At 37.8% G+C, this 19,713-nt stretch overlaps 1 protein-coding gene across 12 annotated transcripts in view; it reads right to left on the bottom strand.

Moving 5' to 3' along the window:
- The window catches only part of CNTN4 (contactin 4), a 975,847-nt gene that overhangs the window by 30,226 nt on the left and 925,908 nt on the right, over positions 1-19,713 (bottom strand). For all 12 annotated transcript variants that reach the window (XM_045384783.3, XM_045384784.3, XM_005547640.5 and 9 more), the window contains one exon: positions 2,989-3,164. In XM_045384783.3, the coding sequence (XP_045240718.1) occupies positions 2,989-3,164 (176 nt within the window). The remainder of the gene's footprint in view (positions 1-2,988; positions 3,165-19,713) is intronic.

Genomic DNA, 19,713 nt, shown 5'->3' with positions numbered 1-19,713 from the left:
TCTTTGTGAAACAAACATGTCAAAGATGTTAAATCTAATTCAGGTAAAGCTATGGTATGTTAACCCAAAACGTCTTTTGTTTTGTAACACTTGGCTTCTCATCCAGATGCCACTGTTTACGGATCAAGTCTTATAATTGCTCAATAAAATGAGAAAATAATTGTTAACTTATTTGACAAGATTTCTGTGAGGATTAAGGAGCTATTACAGTCATCCTTTGGTAGACACAGGGGATTGGACTCAGGACCTGTAGTACACTAAAATCCGCACGTACTCAAGTCATGCAGTCAGTCCTCTGGAACCTGAGTATATGACAAGTCAGTCCTCCATATATGTGGGTTTTAAATCCCATGAATATTGTATTTGCAATCTGAGTGTGGTAGAAAAAAATCCACATGTAAGTGGACCCATACAGCTCAAACCCGTGTTGTTCAAGGGTCAAGTGTATATAAGAAAGTACTTGATAAATGATGAGGCACTTTGCAAATATAAGGAATTATCACTATTATCATCATTATTAAGATTATTGTTACTTTACCTAAGAAATTTCACATATTGGGACTTTGAATACAGGTTTAAATAAAAAATATGTCCCTGGGGAGGTGTGCAGGGAAGGTGCACATTGGCCTGAGGGAAATGCCTGCACCATCTCACTAATTCACGTTATTCATCAAGGGCTTAAATGTTAAAGAAACTTGTAGCCTGGATATTTCAGAGCACAGCAACCTATTAATAGAAAATTTTGATTTTGCAATTTAGAAAGTACTCTAGTTATTTACACATTTTGACTGGATTTGTGTTTTTAAAGTAAAACTGAAACAAAGAAAAAAATAGGAGCGAGGTAAGAGTCTCATCAAAGGAGACCACAATAACTTTCTCTTTCCCTTTGAAGTCATCCAGACCCAACTATTAACTAAGATCTACATTTTTTATGTTCCTACCAAAGAAAACAACAGCATCTGCTTATTTTCCACCACTGCAGTCTGTTATGTTCCTGACAGAATACTCAGTGGGGATGGGGGTATCAGAGGACAATGAAATAATAACTTTCCTAAAACCTCCATAGGTTAACTCTATACCAAACATCATCTCCACCATGCTGACCCAGGAAGCTGAAACTGAAATAGGCTTGACTTCAGAATTGCACTTGCTTTTCTCTTCTATTGTCAAGTCTTGACTCCACAGACATTAATGATCCTAGTGGCTAATACACTTAGATCTCACATGCGGTTGTGCTGTTCTTAATTTTCTATGTATTTCTCAGCAGGAGTTGATTAGTGTTAGCATTAGTTTAACAGAGGAAACAGATATTTCCCATATGAAAGATGAATGTGAGCGGCGCTACGGACGGCTGTCTCTACAAAAAGGTGGTCATCAGTGTTTGACTTCATTAGGGTGTCCCTATTTCTGCCTTAGCCCTGGCACCATTCTGGCAGAAAGGCTACATGTGTCTGAATGGTAGGACATCCACTTCGATTGTTCAGGCATCTGTTTGGATTGGCTGGTGCTTGCACCATTCTGAGATTTAGCATTTTTAATCTCTCTCCTGCCCAAGAAATTGGTTTTAATGTGAGAACATTCAGCTTAATTTATGAAGAATGTTCTCGATTTATACTTTCCTGTTATTACAATCAATGTTACCCTTCCTTCAGTTGATACCACCATTAAAGTTTATCAAGTACTTCTTTTGTGGTAGACATTGGGCTATGTACTTTTCTAGACCTCAAGATATTCAATATCTCCAATGTCTTTGTGAGGTAGTTAATATTTCTCTCACTTAGCCAATGTTATTAAGTTGAACCATTGAAAGAAGTCCAGAATGGTTTACTTTGGCAATTTCATATAGCCTTTCTCAACCAGGGTCCCAAGAGATAATCCCTAGTGAACCCAGGCATCCACTGATGTAACTAATTAACTTCTTTCCTGTGCCATCTAAAGTTGTACCAGTCAGATACCACTCTTGGCATAGAATTGAGACAACAGTCATTGAAATTGTTTTTGGCGTTCTGTGACTCAACTGCAAAAACCCTGTTTGATAAAGGTAGTAAGAATGTAATGAACAGGGCTAGTACTGTACTTGGGTGGAAAATATGCTCTCACTATATCATATGGATGACTTTAGGCCATTATTCTCAACATAAAGGGGGTGGACAGATTTTATGGCAGCCTAGAAAGTGGGGAGGGCTCTTCAAGTCAGGGCCCCATTTTTATATTCTGCTATGTTTTGGTTGGACTCCTTCATAAAAATGGCAGTCAGAGTCAATCTTTATAGTCAACCATAGAGCTGTGTTAGAGCAGAAAAATTTTTTTTGACAATGATTGTCATAGACATAAATTGTTTTCAGATTTAACCTCTTCTTGTTATGTGTTCAATGATAATACATAGTTATGGAAAGTAAGGCATTTTGAAAATGCAATCATTTTGAATTCAAATTACCTGGAGATACTAAATAACCCAATCAGACTTTCAAATTCAAGAAAGAAAACCCTAAATTCACAATGATGAGCCTTCTACAAGGTCAAAGGGAGTTTAATTAGCAGCCTAAAAGCAGAAGGAATCTATCCTTAAGCTATTTTCTTAATCAGATTCTAGGGTATATGATATGATATGTGACACAGAGTTTGAGATTTGAAGTTTTAAGCAGAGATCCGCAATTCAGTAGCTATGAGGCCAAGGCAAGTCATCCAATGTCTGTGACCCTTAGTTTCTAATCCATACACAGGAATGAATAATTAACCTGTAGGATTGGTGCCAGTTAGAGAGCAGTCCTGCCATACAGGTTGTTCAATGAGTGGTGCCATATTTATTGTGCAAAAAGGAGCAGGAATTAACCAAGAGTTTCTTGCCATAAGATTACTTGAACAAAATTCTAAAATAGTAACTTTAAATATATTGTTAAGTTGGTCCAAACAAGTTAGTCTGAGTCAGTTTCGAGAAGTTCATTTGCACACTGTGTTTCCTGTGGATAGTTTGATATTAATACTTACCCCTCCAACTCTTTCAAAGTGGTCCCCATCTCTGTCAAAGTCTATCAGGTGTCCATTAAATGACCAAGTAAACACGATGTCCAGCGAGTGATCATGCGTTACCTGGCACGGCAAAACAATGCTTTCTCCAACAGTGACGTCCATACTGGAAGGGGGTACCATGACCCTTGTTGGATCTGGAGAGTTAAAATAAAACAAACAATAACAATAACAAAGTCTGTGAGCTCGTGAGGAAATAAAATGTAGACTCCAAGAGCAGGATGAAATACTAAGTAATTTTGCTTTATTTTTTCTGAGGCTGTGACCGGCAAACCTCAGTCATCTGGGAAGCTCAGACTCAGGCCAGGAGGTCATTTTTAATATGAAAAGATGAAAACACTCATTATGTGAACCTTCTCAGAGCAACAGAACTCAGCCAGGGAGCATGGAGGTGAGATCTCTAAAGATGCTCATGGAAGGGCTTACTTTCTGGCAGCCTGCTCTGAATTGCTTCTTTGAAAAGGTTTTCATCTCTCTCCTGTTTCACTAGAAAGCTACATTTCAGCTGAGTGCAAACAGGAAAAATCCATGTTGACTTGAAGTTTGTTGGGCTCTTTTTTTCTATTATAAAAGTAATAAATGTTTTAGCACAGGGAATTTCCTAAATTAAAAGAAAATTAAAAGAAGGAATAGAAAAACAAATCCTGGCCGGGCGCGGTGGCTCAAGCCTGTAATCCCAGCACTTTGGGAGGCCGAGATGGGCGGATCACGAGGTCAGGAGATCCAGACCACCCTGGCTAACACGTTGAAACCCCGTCTCTACTCAAAAAAATACAAAAAAACTAGCCAGGCGATGTGGCGAGCGCCTGTAGTACCAGCTACTGGGGAGGCTGAGGCAGGAGAATGGCGTAAACCCGGGAGGCGGAGCTTGCAGTGAGCTGAGATCCGGCCACTGCACTCCAGCCTGGGCGACAGAGTGAGACTCTGTCTCAAAAAAAAAAAAAAAAAAAAAAAGAAAAAAAAAAAGAAAAAGAAAAACAAATCCTATCTGGATAAAACATCTATTTTCGTGGTGGTATAATTTCCCCCAGTCTTTTCGGTTCATAGTTTTTCAGTTGTTTTGTTTTACACCATTAAAAACATGAGACACATACAATTTTCCTTTTTCTCCTCAATATTATATCAGCATGTTTATTCCTTTGTCAACATATTTTTATAATCTGCCTTAAGCTTATAGTTTTAACAATTTTGAAACTAGTTGGCATTTTAGCAAATTTTATTAGACATTTTTCTAATATTTATAATTAGAAATCATAAATAATGCTGCAATGAACATCACTGACAAAATGATATAGGTATATTACTTTTTTAAAATAAGGACCATCAATTAGCTTTAAAATTCACCCTTTACATTATAGTTAAAACTGGGAATAGAATGGGCTTGCTTAGCTGAGACAGCTTATGAACTCTAAAACTACATTGACACCCATAGTCCCTTATTTTTGTGCAACATGATTTCATAAATGGTGTCAGAGAGTACACACGTGAGAAGCAGTTTGGATTCAATGTAAAGGCCATATGCATGCCTAAAGAATACAATTCTGAATTAGGCCATATTCCAGAAATTTCTATATATCAAACCACATCGAGCCAATCAAACAATTACAAAGAAGACAAACCAAAACCAAACCAAATAATGAAAGAACACTGACTAATCCTCTCCTATAGTCATGGGATTGCATTTCAGGCTATGAGGTATATAAATATTTATTCAGGGGACCTCTTGGATTAAAATATCAGCTGGGAATTTTGAAATTATATCTGATAGAATTTTTGTGAGTCTTACTTACTGATAACCCATGCTAAAATGTCCTCTTTAAAGAGAGTATTTAAAACATTTTTTCTATCCTTTTATTCAACTACAGAAAGAAAATCTCTCAGATAGCTAGAAAAGGGAAATCTCTGTCCTAAATAGGTTATAATCTAGTAGTGGGATATACTTTTGCTGTTTTCTAAAAATAGGAAAAGATCATGATAAACAGATGAATGTGCTTTCAGTCACTGTTAAATGAGTGATGTCCATGAAATGAGAAGTGAACAACAGGTACTGCCAGCAAAGAGGTAATGGGGTAGAAAACCCCTGATTTGAAAACCCGAGGCTTTTGAGGGCTACATAATAAAAATCTGCTATGTTGATTCACTTACCATCAGGAATAGATAGTGATTAAGTTTTTTATTTTATTTTATTTTAAATGAGGAAAACAGGTAAGTACAAATATTATTCTAAGCAAACATCAAGGAGTAGCCCCATTTTGACTTAACATGTCATTTGACGTTTTTTAATTTACATTTTCTGCAAGTAAAAAATGAAGACTGAAACAGATCCCAGGCTAAAATAATATATCTCTATGGGTTTTATTTGATAAAGATGTTGCCTAATTCTACTTTAAATAGCTGCCCACTGATTCTGCAATTTAGATTTTCATTTTAATTCATTTATTTGTTGATTTATCCACCAAGCATGGATTGTGTTTACACGGATAACAGACATAACAGAGGCTGAGGGAATAAGAACATTCATAATAACTGAGTCCCTTAGCACTGTTAGGCACTTTACATGAATTATTTCATTTATTCCTAACAAATAGGTACTATTATCATCCCTATTTAACCGATGAACAGACTGATGTCTAAGAGTCGTTAAGATGTTGTCTATTGTGCGATTCTGCCTTTCTTTTCACTGAAAACATGATATGCACATGCAAATCATGCAGAGAATAAGTCTAAGGGCATAATATAGCAATTTGCACTCTTGATTATATGTAGTCAACTGAAGATATTCAAATGCAGAAGGAATTTAAAGAATTTCTGCCATGGGGTGCAGATGGTTGCAGAGGGCTTCACTGCATGAGTAATGAAGTTACTGCCTTAGGTAACAAGCAGTGATGATTTTATGCCAAAATGCTGGCTCTAGCTCTAAGCCTACACATCAAACTTATGAGTGCGGAGTCAAATGTCCAGTCTCCAGTCCCCAAAACTGTCTCCCTATCTCCTGACAACTTCTGGGCAAGAAGCAAGGAGATGGCACATACCCCAAAGCCTAGAGCCCTGTGAAATTCTGGCTCACGTTTCTGAATGACATTTCTCTCATAAAGAAACGTTCACCTCTTTATGCACATGTAGGGATCTGGGACAGATTTTTATTATTGGTAAACTTAGCTGTCTTTTAACCAAGGACCAGAGAAGTTCCCTGAATCAAGGATTATGTTGGTACAGTTGTTGTGCTGACAGCTGCTGATTCATTAACTCAGCACTTGTCGCCGATTCATGTGCTGAGCCCTGAAGTAGCAAGAATCAATGCAACGTCATGTACTGTACACATACCAGAGAGGTCTCCTAGGGACAAGAAAAGATTAAACTAAAGAGGTTCAAAAATCTCATTAGCGACTTGGTTTTCTCAAAGTGTATGTTTGTTCTCTTGTTTTCTGTGTTGTGAATTTTGATGCTTTTTACTTGATTAATTTCCTAAAATTTGAATACAAACCCTGTATACAAACAGATGGCTTCCCGCAAAACAAACTGTCTCCTCTCCTTTGGTTTTAATTCATCAAGATCAGGAAGAACCTATATTTATGACTTCTGTTCTGAAGAGTCACTTCAGCTATTGTTCTGTGCATAGAAATCTCAAAGGCAATTAGAACTCAAGATGTGAACTGATGGCTGGATTTGGATGTAATTAAACAGCAACAATAAATAGGACCAACAACATCCCTAAACTTTCCTACTTGTGGTTGGTTCATACTGTGTAGAATGATAAATTCTGAACTCCAGAGGACCGATGCTTAAAAATATATATATTTACCAAGTGCTTAATTCTCCTAGAGTAAAAATGAAAAATTCTTTTACTTTCTACGGTGTTTTCTATAATGTACAAATGACAAAAGGTAAACTAAGTGCTTTGTTTTAAGGATTATAACCATGAGGAAGAGTTAATTATTAACCATTATTTTTTAATAATATTAACTACTCAGTTAAAAATCAGATCCACAATTAGATGTATAAATCACAACACGTATCCAAGCCTTATTACATTTTCACTTTCACTGTTGGTGGAAAAACTTTCTGATTTATAGCTTTTGTTATCTCTAAAAAGAAGTGTTTTGGGGTCCATTGGATAAGAATTCTATTTTTAAAACACTGCAATGTTTTATGTTTTTATTTTTTGACAGGGTCTTGTTCTGTTGCCCAAGCTGGAGTGCAACAGCATGATCAAAGCTCACCATAACTTCAAATTCTTGGGCTCAAGCAATCCTCCCATCAAGGTAGGACTAGAGGCACGCAACACCACATCCGGCTATTCTATTCTATTCTATTCTATTCTATTCTATTCTATTGTTGAGATGAGGTCTCATTCTCTCCCTGTGGTTGCAGTGCAGAGGTGCAATCTTGGCTCACTGCAACCTCCCTATCTCAGGTTCAAACGATCCTCCCATCTCAGCCTCCTGAGTAGCTGAGACCACAGGTGCACACCACCATGCCCAGCTAATTCCATTTTTTTTTGGTATTCTTGGTAGAGACAGGGTTTTTGCCATGTTGCCCCGGCTGGTCTCAAGCTCCTGAGTTCAGGCAATCTGCCTGCCTCAGCCTCCCAAAGTGCTGGGATTACAGGCATGAGCCACTGGTGCCTGGCTAATGTTTTATTATTTTGTAGACACAGGGTCTTGCTACGCTGCTCAGGTCGGTCTCAAATTCCCGGCCTCAAGAGATCCTCCGGCCTTGGCCTCCCAAAGTGCTGGGATTACAGGCGTGAGCCACCATACCTGGCTGATAGTTCTTATTATCTCCAAAAATAAGTGCTTTTGGGTCCACAGGATAAGAATTCCATTTCAATGTTGCTTTCCTGATACCCTATCAATTCTTCTATTTTAGTTTATAATTTCTTTATCTTTCATTTACAGTGCCAAGATATTCACTTGTGCCTATCACGATAGTATTTAATGTGTGTTTTAGTCATCTTCATTCGTGGAAGGAGACACATCCCTTTTGTTAACAAATGTTTTGACTGTAATGGTTTTGATGATGCCTTTCAGTAGGATTGTATCTTTTTTCCTTAAATTAGTTTTTATAGGGAGAATTTAAAAGTGGGATTCTTCAAAGGCCTGGAGCTAGTCAAAGAGCAGACAGCAAGCTCACCTCAAATGATACAAGGGGACTGGTCAGATAATTATTTTTAATAATATTTAAATGCCACAGCAAAGACTGCTGATTAATGATGACAATAATCCTGAGATAGCATCTCTAGGGATGAATTTCAACATTCTATAGTTGGTACCCTCTTTTCAATAAAAATCAATGCAAGATAAACTGTATCAATTCTGCATAAAACACACATCTAAAAGGCATACCCTAAACATTAGATGAGAATCAAGATTCACAGTGATTTCAAGCGGGACCAACCTTTTCACCTAGGCAAACTTTAATAGGGGTAAAGGCAAAAAACTACACTTAAAAAATCAGCTACTAGGCACATACTGGGGGATTGGCAGCTCACATGGATAAGACCTGAGCATTTCAGTGTGCATGGAGTCCGTGCAGCTGGCAAAGAAAGGGAATGCAATCTTAGGTTGCATTAATAACACATGATGTTCCAATTTAGGGAGGTAATAATCTGGTTGTATTTTGCATTAGTTAGACCACAGCTTATGAGGAACATGTTTTAGATTCATTGATACATTAGTATACCTGGGTTAGTGAAAGACCTAATAATTCCATAACAGCTAAAATAACTGAAAGTATTTGGCATGAGAAAGGTAAATTAGGAGAGACATGACAGTAGTTCTCAAATATGTGAAGGGCTTATAGGCGGAAGATAAGCTAAGGTTATTTTGCATTGCCCCAAAGTAGAAAACAAAGAGTAACTACAAACAGGCATATTTTGGCGCTGTGGAATGAAGAACTTTCTACTAATTTGACCTTTCCAACAGGGAAACAGGCTGCCACAGAAGAACATGAATATCCATTTCTGGAGGTATTCAGGTGGAGGTGGGCGCCCTCAGAGAGGGGATGCCAGGTTCTGCTAATGGCCAGCCAGGCTGGAAAAAGCCTACTGTCTTGAAGAGCCCATGAATCCAAGCCACCTCCCCACATGCCCTTCCTGGCCACCCTGTTCACTGGTGATCCTGTCCTTTCATGAAGCTCATCGGAATTAACTGTTCTTTTTTCTTCAACATTAAGCTAGTGCCCTGTTGTGCAAAATCATTTGTCTTTTTTACACGTGTCCTGCTTCTCTCCCCGTAACTGATCAGCTTTCTGGGAGTCAGGGACTAGATCTTACACTTTTATAAGTCCCTGGTGCCTAGTTCTGTTCCTACTCATGAGAGTTGGTTAAAGATAAGTTATGGAAGATCTGTGAGTGGCCCTGTTGGAGACTGATGAAAATAAGGCCTTGAATCTTGAAGTACTATAAATCAGGAGGCTATATTAAGTATTTCTTATTATTTACCCTGACTTCTGTTGAATATGGAATTTTTAAAAGGAACCACCTGAAGGTTAACTCAGCACTCACCAGGCAAGCACTGGCCCTTCATCTGGGTTTATTACTGAATTTGCTTATAAGGCCACATTTTGTTCTTTTTCCTTGGTTTTAAAAAATAGTTTATTTTGAAATAATTTCAAATATACAGAAAGTTTGCTAGAAAAGTACAAAGAACTCTTTCACCTTCATATATACTCCTCAGTAGGTAGTATTTTACTGTATTTGCTTATTTTCTTCTCCCCCATATACATATATGTGTGTGTGTGTATATATACACACACACACCCTTTTTCCCCACCATACACACACAAATACACACACACAGAGACACACATATATACATATATACACACACATATATATGGTGTTTGCCTGCCTTCTTTCTCCATCTTATTCTTACCATTTACACCCTTGTAAATAAGTATTTTGGTTATTTTTGTATTTTGGCTGGCTGCAGTGGCTCATGCCTGTAATCCCAGCACTTTGGGAGGCAGAGGTAGGCAGATCACTTGAGGCCAGGAGTTCCAGACCAGCCTGGCCAACATGGTCAAATCCTGCCTTTACTAAAAAAAATTACAAAAATTAGTTGGGTGTGGTGCACTGTAGTCACAGCTACTCAGGAGGCTGAGGCAAGAGAATTGCTTGAACTCAGGAGGTGGAGGTTGCAGTGTCGCCCCACTGCACTCCAGCCTGGGCAACAGAGTGAGACTCTGTCTCAAAAATAATAATAAACTAAAATAAACAATAAATAATGAGTACTTTGTGGGGAGGTATTCCAAGATTACACCAGTACCTGATGGTCATCAAACCTGTACCCGCCAGCCTTGGAATCCATTGAAGACTCCTGCCTGAATTAATGACTTTTATGATGGTTGTCAAATGGTGATTCTCCATTGCTATCTTTCCTTCTACATATATCAGCTGACATTCTACTCCAAGGAATAGAGTTCCCCTCTCTCCCATTTATTTATATACTTACTTACATTAGGATAAATTCATGGCTTATTTTGACAGGTGGTAATACATTACTAATATTATTTACACTGACGCTCAAATTGTCCCCATTTTGGCCAATGGGAGTCCTTTAAGTTGGGCTCTTTGTATGTTTTACATTTTATTATTATTCATTAAGTGCTTCTTTACTTTCTGGTCCAGTAAGGTTCATGTTATACTTTTTTCCTGCAATAGTCCTAGAGTCAGTCATTTTGTCAGGGAGCTCTGGTTCTATTTTAGTGGAGGATGGCTTTGAGAAATCAAGAGGTGGAGACCCAATGTGCTTATTGTTACTGATGGTCGTTGATCCTAGGGCCTCTCAGCAACACAGCTGGGAAATATCTGTGTGTATATACATGTATAATACCTACACATCTATAAATATTTCTATATCTTATCCTGAAAACATTTCCTAATTTCCTTAATCAACTTACATTTTGTTCAGTATAACCAATCTGTCAACCCTGCCAGGTGTTTCCTCTGCCCACCACCTCTATACTCACCCACAACCATGTCTCCATACAGCTCTCCAACCCATCTCACCATTCTGCATCCTCACTCACTGTGATTACTCTTCTGTGCCAGACAGGAAAGGGAAGGTTGCTCAGATTGCTTTAGTACTTAAAATGTAAATATTTAAAATGAATACTCCACAGAACAATAAAATAAAAAAGATGGCGAATCCTAATTCTAGAGCATATGCCATTTAAAAATTAAAGTTTTATGCTACTTATAAAAAGAAGAATGAGTAAAGCAAATATATCAGTTCCCTAAAATTTAAACACTGAGTTTTTGCATTTCACACCAGGGAGAAAAATCTGAATTAATACTTTCATAAAATACCTATTGCCAGGAGCAAGGCATTACTTAAAATTATACTTAGTTTTTAGAGAATAATTCATCCTTAAATGGGAGAAACATTGATTAATTTTATAATTACTATTCTCTGCTGGGTCATTAGGATCTACATTTTGAAGCAGCTCTCAAAACAAACAAATGAAAACACAGTTTCCAGTTTGTTCTATTCCTCCTGAGTTACTTTGCAGAAACAGATCCATTCTGTTAGGAAGGTAAGGAGGGAAGTAGGAAATGATGGATGGGGTGGGTGAGGTTATCCTTGAGAAATCTACATATACTTAGCTAAAAGTCTTTTTCAGGTGGTTCCATTATTGCTACTTTTGAAGGTGCCATTTGTTCTATTTGCTGATTGTCACTTATGGTGGCAGACTTCCTCAAGGTCTTTGTAATTTTGGTTTGGGAGTTCATCTTACAAGTGAAGTTTTTTCTTCCTCATGAGCACCCACTTCTCCCTGTTGTGTGGTTGTAAAGGCCTGTTATGTGAAAAATTTGGGGTTTGCACTTCACGGCATAGCAAAATAAAGGGCATTGCACCCCACATTGTACAGGTCTGGCTCTTTTTTGGGGGTGGCCTTGCTGCCCATTCTGGCCACAGGTAAATGTCCTTTAAAGATCTCCAATCTGGGTAGAAATTTTTGTCTGCCCCAGGTTCCTGGAAGGGAGCTCAGCTCCAAGTCCTGATTTTAGGGATAAGCTTTAACTGCTGAAATAGCCTGATGAAATAAAATCTGTTCAGGTTATCATCATTCACATAATATCAGACATCTATATATTTGGTTTGTTCCTAAGTATCTAATTTGCTTATAATTTTGCTCTTTGGAAAATTCTTTACACATTTGATCTCTTTTAGACACATTTACTTTTCACTAACATTTGTTTTCCATTGAGGAACTATGCCTGTGAATTGGGAATTTTTACAATTTTAAAACAAAGGCTAGTTCTCTCAATAGCACCCTTATTTATCTTACCTCTCTTTTGTTAACATAATTAAATATGTTTTAAGAAGACGGGAAGAGGAACCAATTGGAAAAAGAACAGTAAGTGTATTTTGGCTGACGACAAGTAAATCCGCCCTTTTAGGTGGCAGAAAAAAAATAGCACTAGCATAGGGCACTTTCACAAGTCAAGGTTTTTAATCGATTCGTACCAAGAAGCACTGCCACGTAGTATTGTGACCTGGTTCTTGGAACAACGTGTGCAACTTGACAAATGGCATCATAAGAAAACACAAGGCAAAGTTTGACCCCAGTTGGCATGAGCACAAACTGGAGCCTTCTGTAAAGCAATTTACAAATCGCCCCTGAGCGGAATGCTTACCGATCTATTTTCAAGGACTGGGGGAAAATCACAAAGCAGAGCTGTTTAATAAGCTTGACTGCCACAAATGGAAACTGCTATGCACAAGCCAATTGAGGGTGGCCAAGTATAGGTACTTGGGAAACAAGCAGCCAAGTGGTAATCAAAGTTATTAGATTTGCCTGGTCAAAATGTGTAGCATAAAGCACCTATTTCATTATGAAGACTGTTCGAATGACGCTCCAATGCTCTTGGTTGCCTCCCAAGTCTCTAACTTGGTTACAACTATTAATAAGGAGATTTTTGTTTGTTTGTTTTTAATAAGCAAGATATAATCTGTCTTAAAGTCATTCATGGTCAACTTGTTTGTTTTAATTTTTACCCATCACCAGGGAAAGCAAACCTCCTGGGTTTGGATTTGTGCCATATTTCAGTAGCAGGGTTTCACATCTGGGATGTCTTTCTAAATGCAAACAATTTTCTGCAGGTGCCTAACCTTCCATTATGAATAAGAATATCTCCTCAAGCAAAATAGCAAGTAATAACAGAAGAGGAAAGGGGGAAATATGTTAAATTTGCCCTCTCACATTTTCTTTTTGAAGCTCTCTTTATGATTTGAAAGAAATGATAATCTAAAAGGACTAGGAAAAGACTATTCTCAATGACAAATTAAATACACTGTATCTTTGAATCAAGGTATAATTAAAATCACTCTATGGAATGCCTTTGACTATGATGGAAGATAAAAAAGAATCATAAATGGGAACCACAGATATCTTTTACCCACAAAGAAACATTTTCATCAAATAATAATTAGAATGTTTTCTATTTATTTCAGCGACTGCACATAAGTAACTCTCTCTTATGACTCACAGAGCAAAATAGTCCCCCCAAAATCCCATTAGTGTCAGTGAAATACAGTAAATTTCATTATAGTCAATGCCTAAGAATGGCATAATAAGATCTTTGCTGATTAAAGGAATATTATTGCATCTGTTGGGCATTGGGCTGCATCTACTGATACAAAGTAAGCGAATATTTACTTAAACTATAAAAGAAAGGAAATGTACACCTTGAGGCAAGGACAATGAATTCCAAAGACAATGCCTTCCATTGCGATTACATGCAAAGGAACAACCAAGTGCCCATTCATACACAGTGCAATGTGGGGAAGAATTAATATTCTGGACAGTAGATGGTGCTGAAACCTCAGCAGAAGGAGAGTGTCCCTCTTTTTCTGTTTAACCTGCTCCTGTTAGCAATTTTCTACATGTTTTCAGATTCCTCTACTTAAGGACTGCATCTTGGGAAAGAAGCAATAATTCGCATATTCTAAAGCAGTACTTCTTTGTTTGCTTATAGGTTTGAGATGAGGTCATGGAGAAGCATATGAAGCTTAAAATAGAAGGTATTAATATCTTGGTAGACAATATTAGCTACCCTGTCTTTATTTGATGTAGGTAGGGTTGGTTTATAATGCTTTCTGCAAAACAAAACCTTAAACAATCCTCCCTCCCCCACCCCCAATAGTCTGGTCCACCACTGACTAGCTTGTTTGAGGGCCTGTCTGTAATTCTAAGTCAACTTTTTCCTGAAACCCTTCAGAATGGGCAACTATTAATAGCACTTAGGTCCCCTGCAATTGTTGAAATATCCCCTTTGTGTGCAGCTAGGTAAGGCATTATGAGTTTAACTAAAAGAGACTCTTCTTCCTGCTGCATTGTTTGCTTCATAGTGGGATCCATAAACACATTCAATGAAATTTAAAGGACAGAGAATGAAAATCTGAAGCGGCCTGAATTAAGACTTTGTTACTGTTTTTCATTTTGAAGAGAAAGAGGCAAATCATTGGAAAACTCACTCTTGTAAGGAAGAACTACTCTCTGGAGCAGGTTTGAGGGTCACTGCACATTTAGTCCAATCTTCCACACTAGAGATAGGGAAACTTTTCTCTCTATTGAGAGTTGCTGACCCAAAGAGAAAAAAAAAATCAATCAAGGGTCAGGGAAGTTTAAAGCAACTTAATTTAGTTTATTTTCAGAGAGATATTTACAACTTTTCATGTCTTTTAAATTACAGGGAAAATAAAATATAAAGATACATCAAATAATTTAAAAGTTAGATCTAATCTAATATGAAGGATAATGGAGGTGGAAAGAATGTTAAAGCCAAGAGACAAGGAAAAGGAGATGAAAATGCAGAGAAACAGAGCAAGACAGACAAGCAGAGAGCGGCGGAATCCTCTACTCCACAAAGACATCACATGCTAATAAACGACATTCACATGATGTGAAGTACACAGAGCTAGAAAAGCATTTTTAGAAAGTGAAAAGGCAGTGTTTTGTGGAGCACCATTCCATCTTTTGGTTTTTATGATATTAAAATAGAAACCCTTTGTTGGGCAAGCTCTATCTTTATAATTACAGTCATTTGCAGATAAGCTGTATCTTGCCACTTCCAACTAAAAGTTGCCTGAAATTTAAGTCAGAGTTCTGATGTGACCCAAAGTCCCATATTTTCCAAATCCACATTTACTGTTCTCTAAAGGCTTTGCCATGGTGATAAGTGAAGCACTCTAGTACTACTACAGACTGAAAATATTGAGAAACGGTCAGCATTAAAAATTGGCAGGATACTTCAGAAAGAGATTAAGGGCAGAAAGAGAAATAGATTTTTGGCTAGGTCTTGGTTAGTCAAAAAACATTAATGACTTCCTCATTCCACAAATATGTTACTCACTTGAATTAAAACAAACAAAACTCCTAGGTAGGGGTGTGTGTGTGTGTGTGAGTGTGTACATTTAAATGTCTGTTCCTCAATAAAATTTGCTAAAGTTTACAGGAATGTATTCACTTCCTAGATTATCCATTAGAATCTAATAGCTCAGTATTGGTAGGAAAGATAGTGAGGCAAGACCCAAGCCTAGGTTGTAAAAAATAGGTACACATTATTTGTATGACACATGCCAACTCCCTAGGGTGTGTCTCTGGGTTGCAGTGCAAAAGAGTGAACAGAGTTTGCAAACTGCTGCAGCATCAAATAAACCAATATTCACAGAGAGATACATAAGAAAAATCATTCATTTACTCAAGCAGGCAAGATGTGCAAGGCATATGGTTCTTTGCATTTATAGATCATTCCAAGTTTACAAAATCATTTCTTATCCATCACATGCTTGCTTTCCACAAAAAGGTTATCTTGCATTTGGTTACCATACCAGGCAGGACCTGACACTTTTAACAACCCCAGAGGGCACTTTTCATGCAGGATGCAATTTTCACTTGGCAACGTGGCGACCAACAAGATACCCTGCTATTTTCCCATGGCAGGAGCTCCCAAACAATGCTGGAGCACCAGTAATAAGCAGGACTCTCAGTTCACTGGAAATCAGCCCAGGTATAGAGTTCATCTCAGAAATAGTTGCTGGACGTTATTTCTCAGGGAGTAAAAGACTTTCTCTTAGTGACTCTCTGATACTAACCTAGGTTTTGCTACAAATGTCATCATGATGAAATATATAAAACACTCTATTTAGTGTCTAAAAGCCTAGTTTCTAGGTTTGGCCATACAGCACTGATTAGGCATGAAACCACCAGCAAGTCCTTCGACGTCTCTGAGCTGTAGTATTCTTATCTGTAATTTGGAGGAGATGGTATTTGGCATCCCAGGATGACTATGAAATTCAAAATGAGTTAATGGATTTTAACATGTTTCATAAAACATAAAGAGCTACAGAGTATGAGATACTATTATTACCATTACTATTGATGCCAAAGATTTGCATGGGGAAGAAAGGAAAAAGAGACACTTATTTTGAGAGTAAGAAGAGGGTGATGTTCTAAGGGAACCAGCTCACTGTAGTAAGTCATAGTTCCAAGGCAGCTGTTGGCTGCTTAATAAAAGCCAGTGGAGATGACAAAGTAATTTCTGGTTCAAGCATGAATGCTCAAGTACAGGAGTTTATGTTCGATTGCCAGATGCTTCAAGCTAGCAGCTAAATCCAAAGACACCAAAGACACTTCATGCACCAATGGTAATCTGGCTTCTCAAGTCAGAGGACTGCATAAATGCACATTCCAAAAGGAAAAGATGTCACTGAAAAATTACCCAGAGGATTAATTGTGAAACTGATGAGAAAGGTGGCAAATTCAGAATCACTAAACCACAGGTTTGAAAAGGAGGTAAAACATGGAGAAAGAAAATGCAGCATCTATAGGATTGCATGACTTAAAAAAAGATTCTCTGTTTGCTAAGGATAAAGATGAGCATTCACCTTGGTGCTAGAAGAGTTTACTTTAACTTATGACTTTTGGACATCTGTCAGCCCACTGCCTTTCAACAGAAGATTTAATTTATGTGTTTAAAAGAAATTCTTAAAATGTCTACCTTTATTACTGTCACCAAAAGCTAATATTGTAGTATATTTATCAAGTTGTTTAGGGATGTATCGACCAAACACTCTCCCTTTTGTTTTGTGGTTATCTAATAGGTCATTTTTATGAGGAGAAAAATAACTGACAGAAAACAAGTAGATTTCCTATTGATGATGGTTTCTGTGGACTGGAATTTCCATTTCAAGTTCTTAGGCAAATGGTGGTGATACCATGATGGCCCCATCACCAGTGTTGAGCACCATCAACTCTCATCATCCTTGCAATTTATGTACAGAAAGTGTTTACCATGTGTCAGGGTCTGTACTACATGGTTGCCTTTATGACCTCACTAAAATATAAGCATGTGAAAACAGAGAAAATGCCTCTCTAATTCTGCATAGATACTTTCTACATAGCACAGTTACTGACACATAATAGGTGCTCAGTAAATATCTGCAGAGTGAGTGGATCACTAGCAGCCACACTTCATAACCCTATGATATAGGCATCATCATTATCATCATTGAATAGACAAAAGTACCTGAGGCTCCCTTAGGGAGGTTAAGTATATTCTCTGAGGCCATAGACCTAGTTAGAAGGAGAAAACAAGTATTGGACCCAGGTATGGTTGGCTCAAAAGCCCTATAATTTACTGATTTCCATTCCAATATCTCTACAGCTCACTGCTTACTTTAATTCACTGTGAAAGAAGTGTTTGGGTGGCTGCCAATGTTTAGGTATAAATGAGCTTTGCCTAATTCTCTTTTTATTCAGATAGAATGTGACATACGTCAGAACCAGAGGTACTTGCAGAAGTCAAGACATAAGAAGGGGAAGGAAACAATGGGAATCTGACTAAGCACAGGGTTATGAGGTAAGAAAAGGATCCAAGAGAAGAATGGAAAGAAGCATCTCTGAGAAAGCCAAAAAGGAATCGTTAGATTTAACCATCAAATGCTCCCAAACATAGTAATGTCTTGGTTATGTATGGAGCCCAGCTCCATAAATGAAGGCTCAGCTCAAGAGGAGGCAAAAATATGTGGATTTAAAACATTTCCAGGTTTTGAAAACATTCATTCTATATTCATTATATATTTTATTATAAGATGTGTTTTACATATTCATTACATATTGGAAAATTAGACTCTTTGAACAGTTTAGCTTTGGGATTAAAAATGTGAACACTGAAGCCAGACTTCTTGAGTTTCAATTTTAATTCTACTACTTCCTGACTGTGTTGACAAGTTGCTTATTTTCTCAGTACCTCAGATTCCCCAGACTTAATGGGAATTAATAATGGGAATAATAATATATTCCTCATACTTTGGGGATTAAATGAGTGAATTAATACAAAGGTTGTTTTTTTTTGTTTTTTTTTTTGTTTTTAGATAGAGTTTTGCTCTTGTTGCCCAGGTTGGAGTGCAATGGTGCAATCTCGGCTCACTGCAACTTCTGCCTCCCAGTTTCTAGCAATTCTCTCTCCTCAGCTTCCTGAGTAGCTGGGATTACAGGCATACGCCACCACGTGGGGCTAATTTTGTATTTTTAGTAGAGATGTGGTTTTACCATGTTGGCCGGGCTGATCTCGAACTCCTGACCTCAGGTGATCCACGTGCCTCCGCCTCCTAAAGTGCTGGGATTACAGGTGTGAGCCACGGTGCCCAGTCAATACAAAGTTTTAAGAATAGAAGTCTGGCCAACATAGTGAAACCCCATCTCTACTAAAAATACAAAAAATTAGCTGGGTGTGGTGGTGTGCACCTGTAATCCCAGCTACTTGGGGGGCTGAGGCAGGAGAATCGTGTGAACCCAGGAGGCAGAGGTTGCAGTGAGCTGAGATCGCGCCATTGCACTCAGCCTGGGCGATAGTACGAGACTGTGTCTCAAAAACAAAAACAAAAACAAAAAAACAAAACAAACAAGCAAGAGTAGAGCTTGCTACACAAAAAGTGCTCAAAAAATGCTAGCTATTACTACGAATATGACAGAAACAAAGATGCCTCCACATTTACCTCAGAGTAAATGCCAAAATCCTTGCAAAGGTCAAGAATGCCCCACATGATCTCAACTGATATTTTGTTGAATATAGACATCCTAAGTAAAAGAACCTCTTCCTGGTGTAAAGACAGATGCCTGTACCATGCGGATCCAAATGAAAAACTGCTATCTAGATTCTTGTGGTGAGAGGGTACAGATTCTAGACAGAAAGCTGCTCTTACAGACTGGAAGTAGCTAAGAAACTGAGTTCTGCAGTCAGAAAAATCTGGATGCAAATTTTAGCTCTGCCACTTACTAGTTGACAGATTGTGGGAAAGTTACTTGACCTGTAAGTCAGTTAATTTGTGTCTTAACTTGTAATATTCCTGTGGTTTCATGTAATTTGATGAACGCCTTAAATGTTTGAATAAAGATATCATCATCATCATCCTCATCATTATCATCACTGTCCTCATCACCATCATCATCATTGAAGTCTTTTGCCTGGGTCCGTTTTAAGTGTAGGAAGTTTCAGAGAAAGGTAACTTCTCCAAACATGCAGAGATTAGGGATGGGGAGAGTAAAATTTAGTTAGAGGAAAATGCTCATATTGTGCACCTCTAAGTCATGAAAAAATGTGCCTCAATTTTACAAGGAAGCTAAAGAAGAAACAAAAATGACAGCTACTAAAACTGATAACAAATGCTCAAAACA

The sequence above is a fragment of the Macaca fascicularis genome, chromosome 2 (genome assembly GCF_037993035.2).
Source record: "Macaca fascicularis isolate 582-1 chromosome 2, T2T-MFA8v1.1".
Taxonomy (NCBI): Eukaryota; Metazoa; Chordata; class Mammalia; order Primates; family Cercopithecidae; genus Macaca; species Macaca fascicularis.
The sequence above is the reverse complement of the archived record's forward strand: the minus strand, read 5'-3'. Positions and strand labels throughout refer to the sequence as shown.